Source organism: Ornithorhynchus anatinus, chromosome 4 (genome assembly GCF_004115215.2).
Source record: "Ornithorhynchus anatinus isolate Pmale09 chromosome 4, mOrnAna1.pri.v4, whole genome shotgun sequence".
In the NCBI taxonomy this organism is placed as follows: Eukaryota; Metazoa; Chordata; class Mammalia; order Monotremata; family Ornithorhynchidae; genus Ornithorhynchus; species Ornithorhynchus anatinus.
Window position 1 is genome coordinate 42,124,435 of NC_041731.1, and position 16,542 is coordinate 42,140,976.

The 16,542-nt window shown below is 45.7% G+C and overlaps 1 protein-coding gene across 4 annotated transcripts in view; it reads right to left on the reverse strand.

The window, feature by feature from the left end:
• KCNT1 (potassium sodium-activated channel subfamily T member 1) overlaps positions 1 to 3,946 on the reverse strand; it is a 278,660-nt gene extending 274,714 nt beyond the window's left edge. For all 4 annotated transcript variants that reach the window (XM_039911792.1, XM_039911790.1, XM_039911791.1 and 1 more), the window contains exon 1: positions 3,883 to 3,946. In XM_039911792.1, coding sequence (XP_039767726.1) covers positions 3,883 to 3,893 — 11 coding nt within the window. In that variant the 5' untranslated portion in view covers positions 3,894 to 3,946. The remainder of the gene's footprint in view (positions 1 to 3,882) is intronic.
• Between the last annotated feature and the right edge of the window lie 12,596 nt (positions 3,947 to 16,542).

Consider the following 16,542-nt stretch of genomic DNA (forward strand, 5'->3'; position numbering starts at 1 on the left):
TCATATCTGACAAAACTCTCCATATCCCCTCCCAGAGGTCCTTAAGCCTTCATTTACCCTATTCCCTCCCCCTTCTATGTAACCCTTGCAATTGGATTTGTACCCTTTATTCACCCCACCCTGGGCCCCACAGCACTTGTGTACATATCCATAATTTATTTTAATGTCTATCTCCCTCCCTCTCTCTCCCCTATGAATCAATGCCTTATCATGGCCTTATCATGGCAGAAGAGTTTGCGTAAGCCAATGAAGCTTAGAGCTATGCCACAGTGAGATATTCTCTCATCGGGGTTACCCATAATGGAAAGGTCTCAGCTGAAACATCACTCAAAGTTAATTCACCCGAGCTGGGCATGGGAAAGAATCAAAGGCAGATAATCAACTGATCAAAATGTAGATCAAAGACAACGATAGAGGCTTAAGCTTTTACTGCATAGAAGAAAGCAATGGCAAACAACTTCGGTATTTCTTACCAAGAAAACTCTATGGATAAAATGACCATAAAGTCACTGTGAATCAGAAATGACTCAATGGCATTTGAGGTAGATCTCCCCCTCTAGGCTGTAAGCTCCTTGAGATCTAGCAACTCTGTTACACTGTTCTCTTCCAAGCATCTAGTACAGTGCTCTGCAGACAGTAAGCACTCAATAAATTCAATTGATTGATCTCATTTGGATCTACCCTAGGCACATCAGTTACCCAAAGAAGTGCTCTTTGAGCAGGTTGGAAAGACCTTGGCTTAGTGTTCCAGAGCCTTTTAAAGCCTGGTAACAGAGAAACTCCACTAGAGCAGAAGAGTTTCAATTCTCCAAACAGTTTTGGCCCCATAGCCCCCAGAGAGTCCTATATCTCCTCTTCCAACATAAACAAAGGTGATCTTTTGGATCTGATTTACAGTAAACTTTAAAACAACAGCTACATCAGTTCTAGTTCCTTCTACAAATTTTTCAATGCGGAAATGGGGCCAGGATAAAGTGGCATGGCCCAGTGGAAAGAGCGCAGGCCTGGGAGGTCTGAGTTCCAACTCCACTTCTGCCACTTGCCTGCTGTGTGACCCTCGATAAGTCACAACTTCTCTTTGCCTCAGTTCCCTTATCTGTAAATTGGAGATTAAAAATTCACTGTGGGCAGGGAACATGGCTATCAACTCTGTTATATCGTACTTTCCCAAGTGTCTAGTGCATACTCTGGACATAGTAATAGCTCAATAAATACTACTGATTGATCCACTCTCCCTCCCGCTTAGACTGTCTTACGTGGGATAGGGTCTGTGTCTGTTCTTTCTTGAATCTGTTCCAATACTCAGTATGGTGCTTACTTAAATAACATAGTCATTATTATTATTCACTATCTCCAATGAACTTCCAAATGCTGACCGTTTCTAGTACAGTGTACATTAGAGCAATATCTGCATTATTCTGGGTCAGACCCATGATATACGCAGCCCAAGAGCAAAGGTAGCATGTCAGAGCAAAGCAGAAGGGAAGATGAGGAAAGGGGTGAGGAGGGGACGTAGTCTGGAAAGGCCTCTTGGAGTAGATATGCCTTCAAAAAGCCTTTGAAGCAGGAGAAAGTAATTGTCATTTGGATTTGAGGAGGGAGGGCATTCCAGGCCAGAAACAGGACGTGGGCGAGGGGTTGGCAGCAAGATCAGCAAGATCAAGGCACAGTGAAAAGATTAGTACTAGAGGAGCGAAGTGTGCGGAGACTGGGTTGTAAAAGAAGAGTAGCCAAGTGAGGTAGGAGGAGTGGTGGAGTGCTTTAAAGCCAATGGTGAGGAGTTTTTGTTTGATGGGGAGGTGAATGGGTAACTACTGGAGTTTTCTGAGGAGTGGGCTGACACATCCTGAATGGTTTTGTAGAAAAATGATCCGGTCCCACACCACTTACGTATGTATCTGTAATTTATTTATTTAATGTCTGTCTCTCTCTGAATAGACTATAAGCTCATTGTGGGCAGGGAATGTGTCTGTTATATTGTACTCTCCCAGGAGTTTAGTACAGTGCTCTGCACAAACTAAGTGCTCAATAAATATAACTGAATGAATATTCTGCCTACAACACTGACACCATAAGACACTTGAAATGAGTGAAGTTCCCCTCCAGTTACTTTTAGTGATGAAGACATGCATTGAATCATCCATACTCTGACTCAACCAGGGGTAGGAGTGTAGGTTGGATTCCCCGGAAACACCTAGACTTCAAATCAAGGAGGAATAAACTGTGCACCACCTAATTGCAATATCCCTGCCCTATTTCTGTTCCTCAGAGGCACGGTAGAAGGTTGTATTGCCCCTCTATCCTTCTGAGCCCTCAGGCATCTAAAAGTAAGCCCTTTCAGAAAAAAATAACCCAATAGCCAGCCTGCAAAGATCTACAGGGCCAAATCTGATGCCAAATTGAAAAATGTCCCAGAGTCTGCCTTGCATGACCTGACTCAGACACTAACGACAGAAGGCTTTATCGCTTGTGTTTTGGGGCCCACTTCAAAGTATTAAGGGCTGAATGATGATAGGTTGGGCTTGTCCAGATAAGGAGGGTTTTGGCATGTGAGTGAATCTTCCTGAGTGCCTTCCAATTGCTCTGACTTTCAGACTACTGGACCTGCTCACTTTGGAGAAAAGGGTTTCCTAGCCAGAGTGGTCCTGAGACTGTGGAGAATCTCCCCATCCTCTTCCCGGGACTGCCCCTAACCTTGGGTGGTGCCTCCACACTCGCGGCTCTGAACACCCTCTGGGACCCACCTCCACTGGAGGTTCTGAAGAGTTTCAGAGTCCTCCCTCATGGCAGGCAGCCCCAGTCCAAGTGGCTGCACAAGGAAATTGTGTGGGGTGAGAGGAGATAAGCCAGAAAAACAGACATATAAAGACATGCAGAGACAGGTGGAGGCATTCCCCTAAGGACCTTCTCCCATCTAGGGGCGCATCCACAGAGACCCACTATGAGTGAGAGACCCAGAGAAAGGGCATTAAAAAACAGGCTAAAATGATGCAAAAGAATACGGTACCCTCCTCTCGTCACTCCTCTTTTCTAAGCAGAGGGAGTTTCTCATCGTCGAAGACCTCAAGGGGCTTCATAATCCTAAATTAAATGCAGCAGGCTTCACCAGTCCCCAGGAAATAGGTAAACAGCTGTGTAGAGTCCATTTTGCCATAGGGGAAGGAGCAGGTAGGTCCCTTCTAGAGGCCAGGCTGCCTGTCCTGAGGAAGCAAAGGGCTTTAGCAGGAGCGGGGAGTTGAGGACATCCCCAGGAAAACCCTACCCGAGGGCCACAACTCCCACTGTCTCTCCTGGACACAGTTTGCTATGGTTGGCTGTGGGCTTGGATGAGATAACAGGCGCTCTGAAGTAGGGGAACACAGAGCAGAGATTACAGTGAGGTTGTATTGTAATCCAGGTACAAAGGGTAGGATCTATAAAGGAATAAGGGACTGAAAAGCAGCATGGCCTACTAGAGAGGGTACGTGCCTGGGAGTCGGAAGGACCTGGATTCTAATTCCAGCTCTGCCACTCGTCTGCTGTGTGACTTTGGGCAAGTCACTTCACTGTGCCTCAGTTTCTCCATCTGTAAAATGGGGATTAAGACTGTGACACTCAGGTGGAACAGGGACTTGTCCCACCTGATTAGCCTGTATCTACCCCAGCACTTAGTACGATGCCTGGCACATAGCATTTAAATTTAAAAAGATTATAATAGTAATGATAACATTAATAATGATAATAATAAAGGAGGCCGAGGACTGGGGGGATGGAGAGGGAGAGAAGAGGGGCAAGGGAATGATAAAATGAATAACGAGTGCAGAAAGTCTTCTCACTCCCGGTGTCTCCAAATCCCAGCCACTGATCCTCCCCTCGAGTCTAGAATCCAGCCGGATGACTAACCTTGACTGCATCGTTGGTCAGACAACTCCCACCGCCGTGCGGCTCTCTGAACACTTCCTTCCACGCGTCTCCAGCACAAAGCGCCCTCCTCGTCTTTCAACCTACAGATTCTTTCCCCTCTCCCCTCCCTCCCCCACCCATTCCATCATTCTTCCTCGAAACAGCACCGATCTGTAGACGGTGCAGACGTCCGGCTCTTCTGCTCTCCCTCGCTCACGCCGCTCCGGGATCTGACTCCACATCTTCGTCCTCCCAGAATCCCAGCCTCAGGGCAGAGTTAAGTGATCATCTTCTGGAGCAATCGTATCGTTGGCAAGGGGGGCGTTGAGGGGGAAGCCGGGTTCTCGTGAAGAGGAGAAGTGGAGAGGGCAAAACCTCCTGTCACCTGGAGCTGGGGATTTGAAGACGTCCAATCTGCTCCCCGTCTCTGTGAGGACTGAGTGGTCTGTGCACACGCACACAGGAGCCTGAATGCCGGCAGCTGCCTGGGCATCAGAAGTGGCAGCATCAGACGCATCAGCAGGAGAGCAGACCGTTTTCAGGCAAGGCTCCCTGCCGCACATGAAAGCAGCCAGCCTATTCCTGGATCCCCCCGCGCTGCTACAAGCTTTGCTGGCTCGAATGGGATTTGCAGAGCAGGGGTGGGTCCGCCATCCCGAGCGGGTACCCTGGCATGTTAAGATGCCCTGGCTCCCCTTGAGCTCCAGAGCCAGGAAGAATTTCAGTCACTCGACTCCCACTCACATCCCGGGATGGAGCTCTGTGTTTGTGCTGCTGAGGGCTCGGCTCCCAAGTCCGGCTAATCTGACACTCACCCACACTCAAGTGAAGAGATGGGGGAGCGAGGCCAATATCAGTGAATAAAGCCCTAAAGTTGAGGTGAATCAGGTCCCCCTGGGGCCATCTGCTATACTGTAGTCCTGGATTCTTTTTCCAATATTAAGTCCCACCTGCGCACCCACATACACAACCACTCCCAACCAATATATATATATATATATAAAAGGGAGTTCCCTTTCTTTCCTCCTGAAACCCACCTCCAGGAATTTCTCCTCCTTTAACACGATGACATATGTGGGGAGGAAAGGGCAAAGGCAGGCCAGACAAGCCTGTCAAGCAATCAAGCAATTAAAGTGGTGGTCTCCTCCGGGGACCTGACCTCAAAGAAAGTACTGGAAACGACAAAGACTTTAAGACAATTCCATACCACATTAGGTGAGTTGGGGTGAAAATGCGTTTTGAAAGTGTCCTGGAGATTTTTGGTGCTGCTTTATCACACTAGTCTTTGTGGGACCGGGTCAGGCAGCTTAATGGGGTGGAGGTGGGGGGCATTAGAGAGTCAGAGTGTCATCAATCAATGGCAGTTTTTGAGCACTTCCTGTGTGCAGAGCACTGTATGAAACATTTGGGAGAGTACATTATATTTAGTAGACACGTTCCCTGCCCAAAATGAGCTTACAGTCTAGAGGGGGAGGCAGACACTGATATAAATATGTGAAGTACGGATAAAATAGATAAATTACGGATAATCAGCTGGTGAAGGGCTTTTCCCTGGCTCTCAACCAGACTTTCTCTCGAGCCTTCACCAGATGGTCAGACGTCCCTACAATCCTCTCTGGAAAGGGGGGAGAGGAGATTCCCTTCCCAATTATTCAGAAAGTGCTTTCAATATATATATCATATATATATATATTTAATGAAGACTTGCATACACCAAGTGAAAAGAGACTGGGTGCTGATCCTCAGAAAGGAATAAATTAGCTTCTTGGAGAAATCCATCAATTATTCCTGTATCCAAGAATCCACAAAGCCCATTTAGTGGATTACCTCATCCTGTGTGTTCAAATAGCGGTGTGGCAGCTATAGCCCCAGCCCGACAATTAAACAAGGAAATGCCTGCTCAGCTGAAGCCAGATCCAGACTTCGAACTTTCTCTTGCACAGGCAAGATTCCCAAGGCAATTTCTGGGAGCAACAGGCATCCTGGGAACTCCCAGGGAACTGTGGAGTTAAGATCCTGGTCTGCAGAGGGTGAGGTCATTTGTGCACAGCCCCTAACTCTGCCAGTTAATCTCCTCATTTCCCAGAAGGTGTAAGAGAGAGGAAGGCAGAGAAGCAATATAATACAAGATGGTACAGGAGTTTGTTTTCTCCTTAACTGACAACATCCCCCTGTTTTTAAAATTAGCCTACCCAGTTCTGGGTCAACAGCTAGCAGAACCTACTCCTGAAAGGAATTTTAAATGGAAAAATCTCCAACATTTCAAAACTACAGAAGAAAAGAACATTAAAAAGCACAGTTTCATGGCATTTGTTAAGCCCTTACTATGTGCCAGGCACAGTTCTAAGCGCTGGGGAAGATGCAAACTAATCAGGCTAGACACAGTCCCTGTCCCAAAAGGGGCTCACAGTCTTAATTCCCATTTTACAGGTGAGGTAACTGAGGCACAGAGAAGTTAAGGGACGAGCCCTAGGTCACACTGCAGACAAGTGGAGCATTGGGATTAGAACCCAGGTCCTTCTGAAGCCCAGGCCCATGGTCTATCCACTAGGCCATGCTGCTTTACAATTCTTCTTTGTCTTCAGGCAATTGTCCAAAAGATGGTACTTCTTAAAAATCGATAGAAAGAAAAATCACTGGGGAAAGGCAGGTAGTGAGGGTCTTTCCCTTTTTCCTAATCATGGAGTCCGGGAACAAAGAGAACAGCCCCTGGACCACACCCTTTTGTGTTACCTTTTATTGAAAGATAACTTAAGGAACAGAGCCAAAAGATGGGCCTATATTTGGCATCAAGAAAAATATCATGACAATTGGAAGTTTTAACACATTCGTAGTGGATAGAGAGAAGACTGAAATAGTGGACAATTTTTCTCTCCTGGAATCGATAATTAATAATAAAGGAAATACTAGCCAAGAAATATGCCAAAGATTAATGTTAGGAAGAGTAGCTATGAAGAGTCTGGTAAAACTCATGAAATACGCTGATGTAATGATTGTCACAAAAATACAAATTGTCAACACTACAGTATTTCCAGTGACAACGTATGGATCCGAAAGCTGGACAATAAAAAACAGGATAGAAATAACATTGATTCTTTTCAAATACAGTGTTGAAGGCTTTTGCGAATACCATGGACTGCCCAAAAGACAAACAAATGAATTTCAGAGCAAATTAAACCAAAGTGGTCTTTGGAAGGCCAAATGACTCAACGTAGATTAGCATATTTTGGACACACAATCAGGAGGACTGATTCTCTGGAGAAGACACCAAAGCTAGGAAAAGTCCAGGGAAAATGTGGAAGAGGCAGACCAGTAGCAAGATGGATAGAGACCGTTGCCGATTTGTACATTCCAAGCGCTTAGTACAGTGCTCTGCACATAGTAATCGCTCAATAAATACTATTGAATGAATAACAATAACGGAAGAACTGTTAGGTCGCGGATTCATTCAATAGTATTTATTGAGCGCTTACTATGTGCAGAGCACTGTACTAAGCGCTTGGAACGAACAAGTCAGCAACAGATTATGACAGAGGGTAGGACATTCTGGAGAAAACATATCCACGGAGTCCTATGAATCCTATGAGTCGGAAATGATTCGATGACACAATAATAATAATAATTGAACTGACAACCCATTCCTGTGAGTTCCAAATTCCTGGACCTCCATGATGTTTCCCTATAATAATTCCAACCCCTTTTCTTAGAACATTTTCTAAACCATCTTTGATTTAATATGCTCCTCGCAGGCAGGGAATGGGTCTAGCAACTCTACTGTATAGTACTCTCCCAAGTGACTAGTTCAGTGCTTGGCACACAGTAAGTGTTTAATGAATATAAGTGATTGATCAGTTTAGCTGAAGGTTTCTCCATAAGCATAATAAGCATACAGGCAGTTTAGAAAGGGTAGTCTGGATAATAAACAATGAATAATAATAAATTGTATTTAAGCACTTTCTCTAATCCAAGCATTGTACTAAGCATTCATTCATTTAATCATATTTATTGAGCACTATATGCAGAGCACTGTACTGAGCACTTGGGAGAGTGCAATATAACAGACACATTCCCTGCTCACAGTGCGATTACATTCTGGGACAGATACAAGATAATCAGGTTGAACACGCTCCCTGACCCTTAGAGGGCTCAGTCTTAATCCCCACAGAGAAGTTAAGTGACTTGTACAAGGTCACACAACAGACAAGTGGCAGAGCCAGGATTAGAACCCAGGTCTTTCAATTCCCAGGCCTGTACTCTATCCACTAGGCTATGCTTCTTCTCAGGATGGGGGATGACTGCTTTACCAAGTGTCAGACCCTGAATTATTCTGCTCACATACAAATCCTCCAGAGCCAAAAAATGGCAAATAAAGTAGATTACTCCAGAACACAAGAAAGTTGCTCCTCACAGGGAGAATCTTTTCTGAGGGAGGTACACTGCAGATTCAGGCCATTACATGAATGAGTGTGAAAGTCCACTAGATTCTAAGTTCCTTGGGAGCATGGATAGGGTCTTCTATTAATAACTGTAGTATCTGTTAAGCATTTACTGTGTGCCAATCACTGTACTAAGTGCTGGGGTAGATACTAGACAAGCAGGTCCCTCATGCGGTTCACAGTCTCAGTAGGAGGAAGACCAGGTATTGACTGTCCATTTGACAGATGAGGGGACCGAGGTTAGAGAGAAATTAAGTGATTTGACCAAGATCACACAGCAGGTAAGTGGCGGAGCTGGGATTAGAACCCGACTCCCAAGCCCATGCTCTATCCACTAGACCATACTGTTTCCACCGTTCCCCCTCTAAACTCTGAGCTCACTGTAAGCAGGGAATGTGACTGTTTACTGTTATACTGTACTCTCCCAGGCAAATAGTACAGTGCTCTGCACACAGTAAGCACTCAAACACAAATGAATGAGTTCTCTCTCCAGTGTTCAGGACAGGATTCTGCACACAGTAGGTGACTGAGGAAAGCGTGGGGAATTGCAACCCATGGCAGAGCAGCGGCTGGCTGGGAAACCATAGGGAAACTGCAGCACTGGATCTTTCCCTCCACACCTCCCGCTCCACAGAAGTCAAACTCGTGAGTACAGGCAAACATTCACAAAGTCCCATGCCTGACTCTGCCAGCTTTCAGTAGGCGGCTAGGTATCCTGCGCAATATTATTCAGTCTTCGATTCTGCAGAGCCTATATGATGTGTCATGCAAAAATTCTGCATTAACACTCTCAAGCAGCACAGTGCCCTGAGAATGCCGCCTTCTAGGGGACAAGTTAGGGAGCTGAAGGCAGAGAAGGCGGAAAATTGTACCCTTAGCCTGGGTCCCCACTGTGTTTTAAGGTTAGTTCAGAGCTCTAAATAACGTGGAAGTTGGTTGAGGCACATGGAATTTGTCATTTTCTAAGATACTGGTGATCTCAGAGAATTCTTAGTTATTGAGAAGACCTCGAACCCATCCTCCAACGACATCTACTCTGGTGGACTTGTACATTCAACCGTTCTTCATATTGCAAAGATGACACCACTGATGGTAGCTTTTACTTATGGATTATAGTGTGGCTGAAAAGGCTAAGGAGGGTTTGACGGTCCCAATCAATCCAAACATACACAGAGGGGTCCCACGTTCTGTGTTGGTTTTTTTTTGCTTTCAATGCCTGGTGATGTTTTTGCTATTGCTTAACAGCCTTCTCAATCTGCTCCAACAGAACTGTTCCCTTCTTCACTGCAGTGGCCCAGGTCTATCTACTGCAGTTAATTACCACATTGCCCAAATTGATGCTCTACTACATCCTTAAAGCACTTCCTCTTTCCCTCTTGCTTTCAACTGCCCCATTTCAGTTTCTGTAACAGCCTGTTTGGCCACTGTTGTTTATTCTCCACGTGTCCCACCCAGTGAAGTTGCACTGAGGGAAGCAAAACCTTAATTCCATCATTTTCTACTAACCATCCCATCTTGCCATCTGACATTGAATATGGCCTACAACATTGATGGAATTCCATGTGGCTTTGGTATGTGGTTCAAATCTACAAGCCATATTCAAAGTTGGATAGTCCTACAGGTCTGTATTCCTTCACTTTATTCTAAAAGCTGTCACAAAGCTACTATTCTCTAACAATCTTCCAAAGGATATCCTGACTTTGAGCCATTTTTCTTTTTGAATACTTTCTTGCTTCCTTGAGTATGTATCCCACTACCATGTGAAGGACTTGGCCTGTCATATGATTGTGGACACCCAGCTGTTCAAGTTGAATGCATTTGAATTGCATTTGAATGCAAGTTGAGAAGCAGCGTGGCTCAGTGGAAAGAGCACGGGCTTTGGAGTCAGAGGTCATGGGTTCAAATCCCGGCTCGGCCACTTGTCAGCTGTGTGACTGTGGGCAAGTCACTTAACTTCTCGGTGCCTCAGTGACCTCATCTGTAAAATGGGGATTAAGACTGTGAGCCCCACGTGGGACAACCTGATTCCCCTCTGTCTACCCCAGCGCTTAGAACAGGGCTCGGCCCATAGTAAGCACTTAACAAATACTAGCATTTGCCAGACAGATTGATCTCAGCCTGGGGAATGCCTGGGGCATAGATATCTGCATAGAGCTGGATGAGGGCAAGTACCTCAAGGACCCCGATAAACAAGTGAACTGTGTCTAAAGCTTGTCCAACAGAATCTTCGGCTCTGACAAATGACACATATGACAAAAACGAGGAGGAGGAAGAAATATTATGCTGCAGATGGTGAAGTTGGTTTTGCAGCCACTCATAACTGTACAATCGATCAATCGTATTCACTAAGCACTTACTGTGTGCACAGCACTGTACTAAGCCCTTGGAAGAGTACAATATAACAGAGTGGACAGACATTTCCTGCCCCCAGTGAGCTTATGGTCTAGAGAGGGAGTCAGACATTAATATAAATCAACAAATTATGGATATATCCATAAGTGCTGTTAGGGTGAGGGAGGAGTGATTAAAGGGTGCAAATCCCTTGCAAATCCAAGTGCAAGGATGGGTGTAACTCCACTTAACCTAGAAGAGATTACTACCTGCATTTCTGTGGCTGCTACAGAAAACTCAGAAAAGCACACAATTGGGGGGGGGGGGCGGAGGAGAGAGAGAGAGGGAGAGAGAGGAGGGAGGGAGAGAGAGGAGGGAGGGAGGGAGGGAGGGAGAGGAGGGAGGGAGAGAGAGGAGGGAGAGAGAGGAGAGAATCTGTGTATGTGCCCCAATCTGAGAAGAAATCCTTGCACTGTAGAGGCAGGAAAGGACCACTTGTCCAGGATTTCTCTGCACATATTAAGTGATCAAAAAATACCATAGATCCATGTGCTCTGTCCCTTGCCGAAATGGTGACTCTCAGGAAGAATGGTGTTTCCTCTGAAAATTGCTCATCCTTGCCTTTACCTGTGAGTTTTCTGTGCTCAGGAGGAGTCAGCAAAGAATGGCTGACTTGTTTCAGTAATCATGATACCATGCCAGATTGTGGTTTGTTCTTCAAAGGGTTTTTGGCTGTTTTGGGGTGAAGATGGGAGCCTGGCTATTGAGCTTTCATTCATTCAATCGTATTTACTGAGCACTTACTGTGTACAGAGCACTGTACTAAGCACTTGGAAAGTATAATTCAGAAAAAAAGAGAGACAATCCCTGCCCACAAGGGCTCACAGTCTACAAGGGGGGAGCTTTGCACAGGGAGGGCTGATTTGGCAGGTGCCGGGGACTCCACAAAACAGTGATATTTATTGAGTCCCTGACTGTGCCTAGAACACTGTACCACGCACTTGGGAGAGACTACACAGAGTTAGTAGACACATTCTCTGCCCCACAGCGAGCTTACGATCTAGAGATGATAAAGTCTAGTCTGCAAAGCTGTTGCTACTCCTCATCTGAAACCTCAAGATCTGGAGATGGAGAAGGATAGGAGGAAGCAAATTAAAGCTGCAGGCCTCACCCTAGCAGAATGTCATTTCTACTGAAGAGAGCCCAGGATTGGAAGTCAGGAGGACCAGGGGCAAGTTGAATCCGTGGGTCCCTATAAAAGGATCCCAGCAAAGGTAAAAAGACTTGTTTAATCCAGATTTCAACTGGGAGTATTGGAGCAAAACTCGGAGGAAATTTGGAGACCGTGGGAATGGGAATACAGGAGACCCCAGTTTCTAATTCCAGTTTTTGCCCCTGGTTTGCTCAGTGACTTTAGACAAGTTACAACTCCCTGGGCCTCAGTTTAAATGATAAGATGATGTGATAGTCCTTCCAGGTTTTCTCACCTGATAAGATATCAGCTCTCCCTACCACTTAGATTGTCAGTTTTTCATCTGATTGACTCCTATTCTCCTCCTCTAGGCTGTAACCTCCTTGTGGGCACGGAACCTGTTACCAACCCTCTTGTACTCCTCCAAGTGTTTAGCACAGTGCTCTGCAACACTAAGCGCTCAATAAAAGCTACTGATTGATATCATTCCATCTTTGGACAGTGTTCTGCCTATGTATAATAATTCCTGGTGGGATCCCGTATTGCTAGGAAAAGTCTTTGGTTGGGGATATGGCTGCTCTAGTACATCTTGATATGTGACCTTGTTTCATCTTTAGACTTACAATCTTTACTGCGGGATGGACCCTGAGAAGAGGTTTACAATATCTACACATTTTCTTGAGTTCCCCACTAGGGAGTAGTCATCAGTACATAGCAAAGCCACTGCCTCTAGGACTTTGAATGATGCTTGGAAGCCTTTTGAGTTTCCCGGATGAGGTGGATTCACAACCACTACAGAATATGCCTTGCCTGATCAGTATAATACTATGAACCTGGAGTGGGAGTTGCTAGAGAAATTAAGTCATTAAGTAATAATAATAATTATGGGTATTTGTTCAGCATTTACTATGTGCACTGTACTAAGCCCTGGGGTGGATACAAGCGAATCGAGTTGGACACAATTCCTATCCCACATGGGGGCTCCCACTCTCAATCCCCATTTTACAGATGAGGTAAAATTGAGGCACAGAGAAGTGAAGTGACTTGTCCAAGATCACACTGCAGACAAAAAGGCAGAGCAGGGTATGCAGAGCAGGTATTAGAACCATGACCATCTGACTCCCAGATCCATGCTCTATCCACTCTGTGACACTGGCAACTGATAATCAATAAAACAAGACTGTGTCCAACTTGATTATCTTTTATCTACCCCGGTGTTTAGTATAGTGCTTGTCACATGGGCTTTAACATAATACCATAAAGAAGATACATGTATCATGAGGATAGTAGCAAAAAATGAGTGAAAGGTCATAAAAGTTTATTCGGCTTTCCCTCAATAACAGTTTATCCTTTACTTATTGAAAAGAAAGCCACCTCTCCACTTGCATCCAGCTATCCACAGAATGAATTACTCAAGATCGAAAGTGGTGATTCATTAAAGTCGTCTGGCTCCCTGAGCAGCTTACTGAAGGACAATACTCCACCTTCGGGAGGGCCTCTAAAGGGGAGCCACGAAGAGCAGGGCATGGTGGAGGGTGGGTATGGCCCTCAACCTGCCAGGAAACACATACCCCACAACAAAAGGCTACAAAGGAGGTCAAGAGCATTGGCAGATTAGCTTCAGTCCAAACCAGGGTTGGGGGTAGGGAGGTGTCCACAGTTTTTGCCATGGCTTCTTCCTTTCTCACATCAGCAAACAGGAGATCAGGAAAGGGTGTGGCTTGGTGGACAGAACAGGGGCCTGGGAGTCTGAAGGATCTGGGTTCTAATCCTGGGTCCACCACATCTGTTGACCTTGAGCAGTCACTTCACTTCTCTGAGCCTCACTTACCTCATCTGTAAAATGGCTAGTAAAAGTGTGAGCCCCATGTGGGACAGGGGCTGTGTCGCAACTGATTAACCTGTATCTACCCAGTGCTTAGAACAGTCTTGGCACATAGTTTATAACATGTACCATAATTATTAAAAGCATCCAGTGCGGCTTTGCAGGTGAACAGGCCTCACTTCAACCCAAAAGAAATGTTTCAGCTCCAAGCCCCACCCAATCCAAGCTCCTTTAACTGCTACCACTCCCAGCTTTCTTGTCCAGAATGTTAACAGAATGGGAGGTGCCAGTTCTAAATCCCAAACTTCAGCTAACTCTGGGGCATGGCGTGAGGGAGAACCCAACAACTCCCAAGTGATGGGGTGAACTGCCTACAGCTGTCCTGCCCTGCCCAAATGCTATGGTGCAATCCCTTGGGGAAGGGTTATGGCAATTGTCTCCTCTTCTCTCATGCAGCTATCTTCCCAGCTTGGAGTGAAAATCTGCTGTCATAACCATTCCCGTTGAATATTTAGATCCTAAGACTGAATCGCACAGTAAACTGGCCATTCTGACTGAATTACTATCCCAAATGGTAGCTGTATGGTAGCTTATGCAGACATCCTTGATGTGGACAGAACGGGAAAGGCAATTTTTCAATAGCATGACCTTGGGGTATGCATGTTGACGCTAATTTAAGGTTCTCAAATCCAGATTTACAAATAATCTCCAAGGAGAAGAGTATTATCTCCATTTCACCGATGTAGAAATTGAGGCCCAGAAAGTTTAAGGGACTTGAACCAAATCTCACAGGGAATCAGATAATAGAATTGGGAATGAAATTCAGACCATGTGAATTAACCCATATGCTTCCTCAAGACTTGGTGCTAAATACCTTCCTTTGGCCTCTATCATTGAAATTTGACAATGCTTTAATTATGACCTTACCTGGTTAATTACCTGGTCATGTGAAATTTATGTCTTATCTGAAGTTCCCTGAGAGCAAGGAGGTGAGTCATAGCCATCCGAAAACCCACAGCCCCGCTTTCAAAGTGCAATGAACACCAGGTTGAGAGTTGGAGAAACTGACGGCCAATGTTTTCTCTAATTATGGATCTGAAACCTGGCTTGATTTTGACACCGTACGTAAACAATGATGCTCCTGGAAAAGGGCTGCTGACATCTTATCCTCTGATCCACACGTTTTGCTAATATGGCGATTTTAGGGAAGGCAGTCAGCTCTTTGATGGAGAGGACTTTGGGGTGGGGCAGGGAGGGGAAGGAAAAGAGGAAGGATCAGGGGAGAAGTAGGAGGGGGAGAGGAGGAACAGAGGAAGGGGAAGGGGACGGAGGGAGGAGAAAGAAGAGAGGGATGGGGATGGAGGAAGAAGGGGGAGGGGGAGAGAGGGAGAGAGGGAAGACCTACAAAATGTCCTGCCTTTGCGGAAGCAGTGGAATTTTATCTTCTCCCTCAAATCTCTGTTTAAACACTAAGAGCTTCAGCCCAGCTACCAAGTTGCAATAGACCCCTGGGAAAAAGCAAATGGAGTTGTGTTTCATCCTAAACATCCATTTTGAAAGAAAAAATGTTCCACCCGGGTCTCTCTGGCTTCTTGCTGAGAACGAGGATCACTCCCAGAAATCCACAAGTTCAACTGGACCTCGGAAAAATTTTCTGAGATGACCTCTGACCTGTCACAGAGGGAAAACATTGCCCACAGTGCACTTTTCAAGGTTAATTAGCTCGTGGCTGTAGAACACCACCTGGGTGCTAAGTCCTGTTATTTCAACACCGATTTCCCCCGGGTCAGATGATAGACGGGGCTAGACAAGAAACAAACAAAATTAGACAGTCCCTCTCCTCCTCCCTGCCCCCCCCCCAAAAAAACTCACTCTACCTGAGAGAATGACAGCTATTGAAGAAAAATGATTTAGTAATTTGTAGCCGACGTGATTAGAATGACAGCCGACTACAACAGATAATATGGTTTCTTTGCAGCCGGCCTTGGTTGTTATGAAAATATGCAAATGCCAGCCATGTGGAATTCAGCTCTGGAGTTGCAGCTTCAAGAGACTGCTCACAATTCCATCAAAGTTAGCCTGTCTGACCCATGCTCAGTCCCCTAGGTGTTTCTTGTTTGCTTCTGGCTTTAGGGCTCAGGAAGCTCTCTGGTGGGGGAGATGCACCAGATGGAAACTGCCGCCCCTTTGCTATTTCCCTGAGGCAGAAAAGTCCTCGGACCTAAGTGGGGAAGGTGTTCCTGAAAGCAAGAAATTTTGTCCCTTATATGTGTGCTGACACTTCTGCCTTCCAAAGCAGGGAGAAATTTAGCTCCGTGGCCTACGTGACGTATGGAGCCTTAGGGTACAAGTGGTAATTAAAGTCGTAGTATTTATTAAGTTCTTACTATGTGCAGAGCACTGTTCTAAGTGTAGGGAGAGAATACACAGGTGGGAATTCGACTGTAGTCAATCGATCCTGGGAACTCCTAATGGGTAGAATGAAGGCCTGGGAGTCCTGTCCCCGCCCTCCCCCAACACCTCTCTAATCCCAGCTCTACCACTTGTCTGCTGTGTGATCTTGGGCCAAACACTTAACTTCTCTGTGCCTCAGTTATCCTGTATGTAAAATGAGGATTAAGACTGTGAGCCCCATGGACTTTGTCCAATCTGTGTAGCTTGTATCTATTTCACCCCCCAAAAAAACCAAAAACAAATAGGTTCCCTTGCACCTGTAACCTATTCTTAGGAGATCCCTCTCAACTAGGCAGCTAGACCCACAACCACTACAGCAATGGCTCTAGCATCACACAGAGTCCCATGTCTACCAACTCTGTTATATTGTACTCTCCCACTTAGTGCACACAGTAAGCAGTCAATAAATACCACTGATAGAC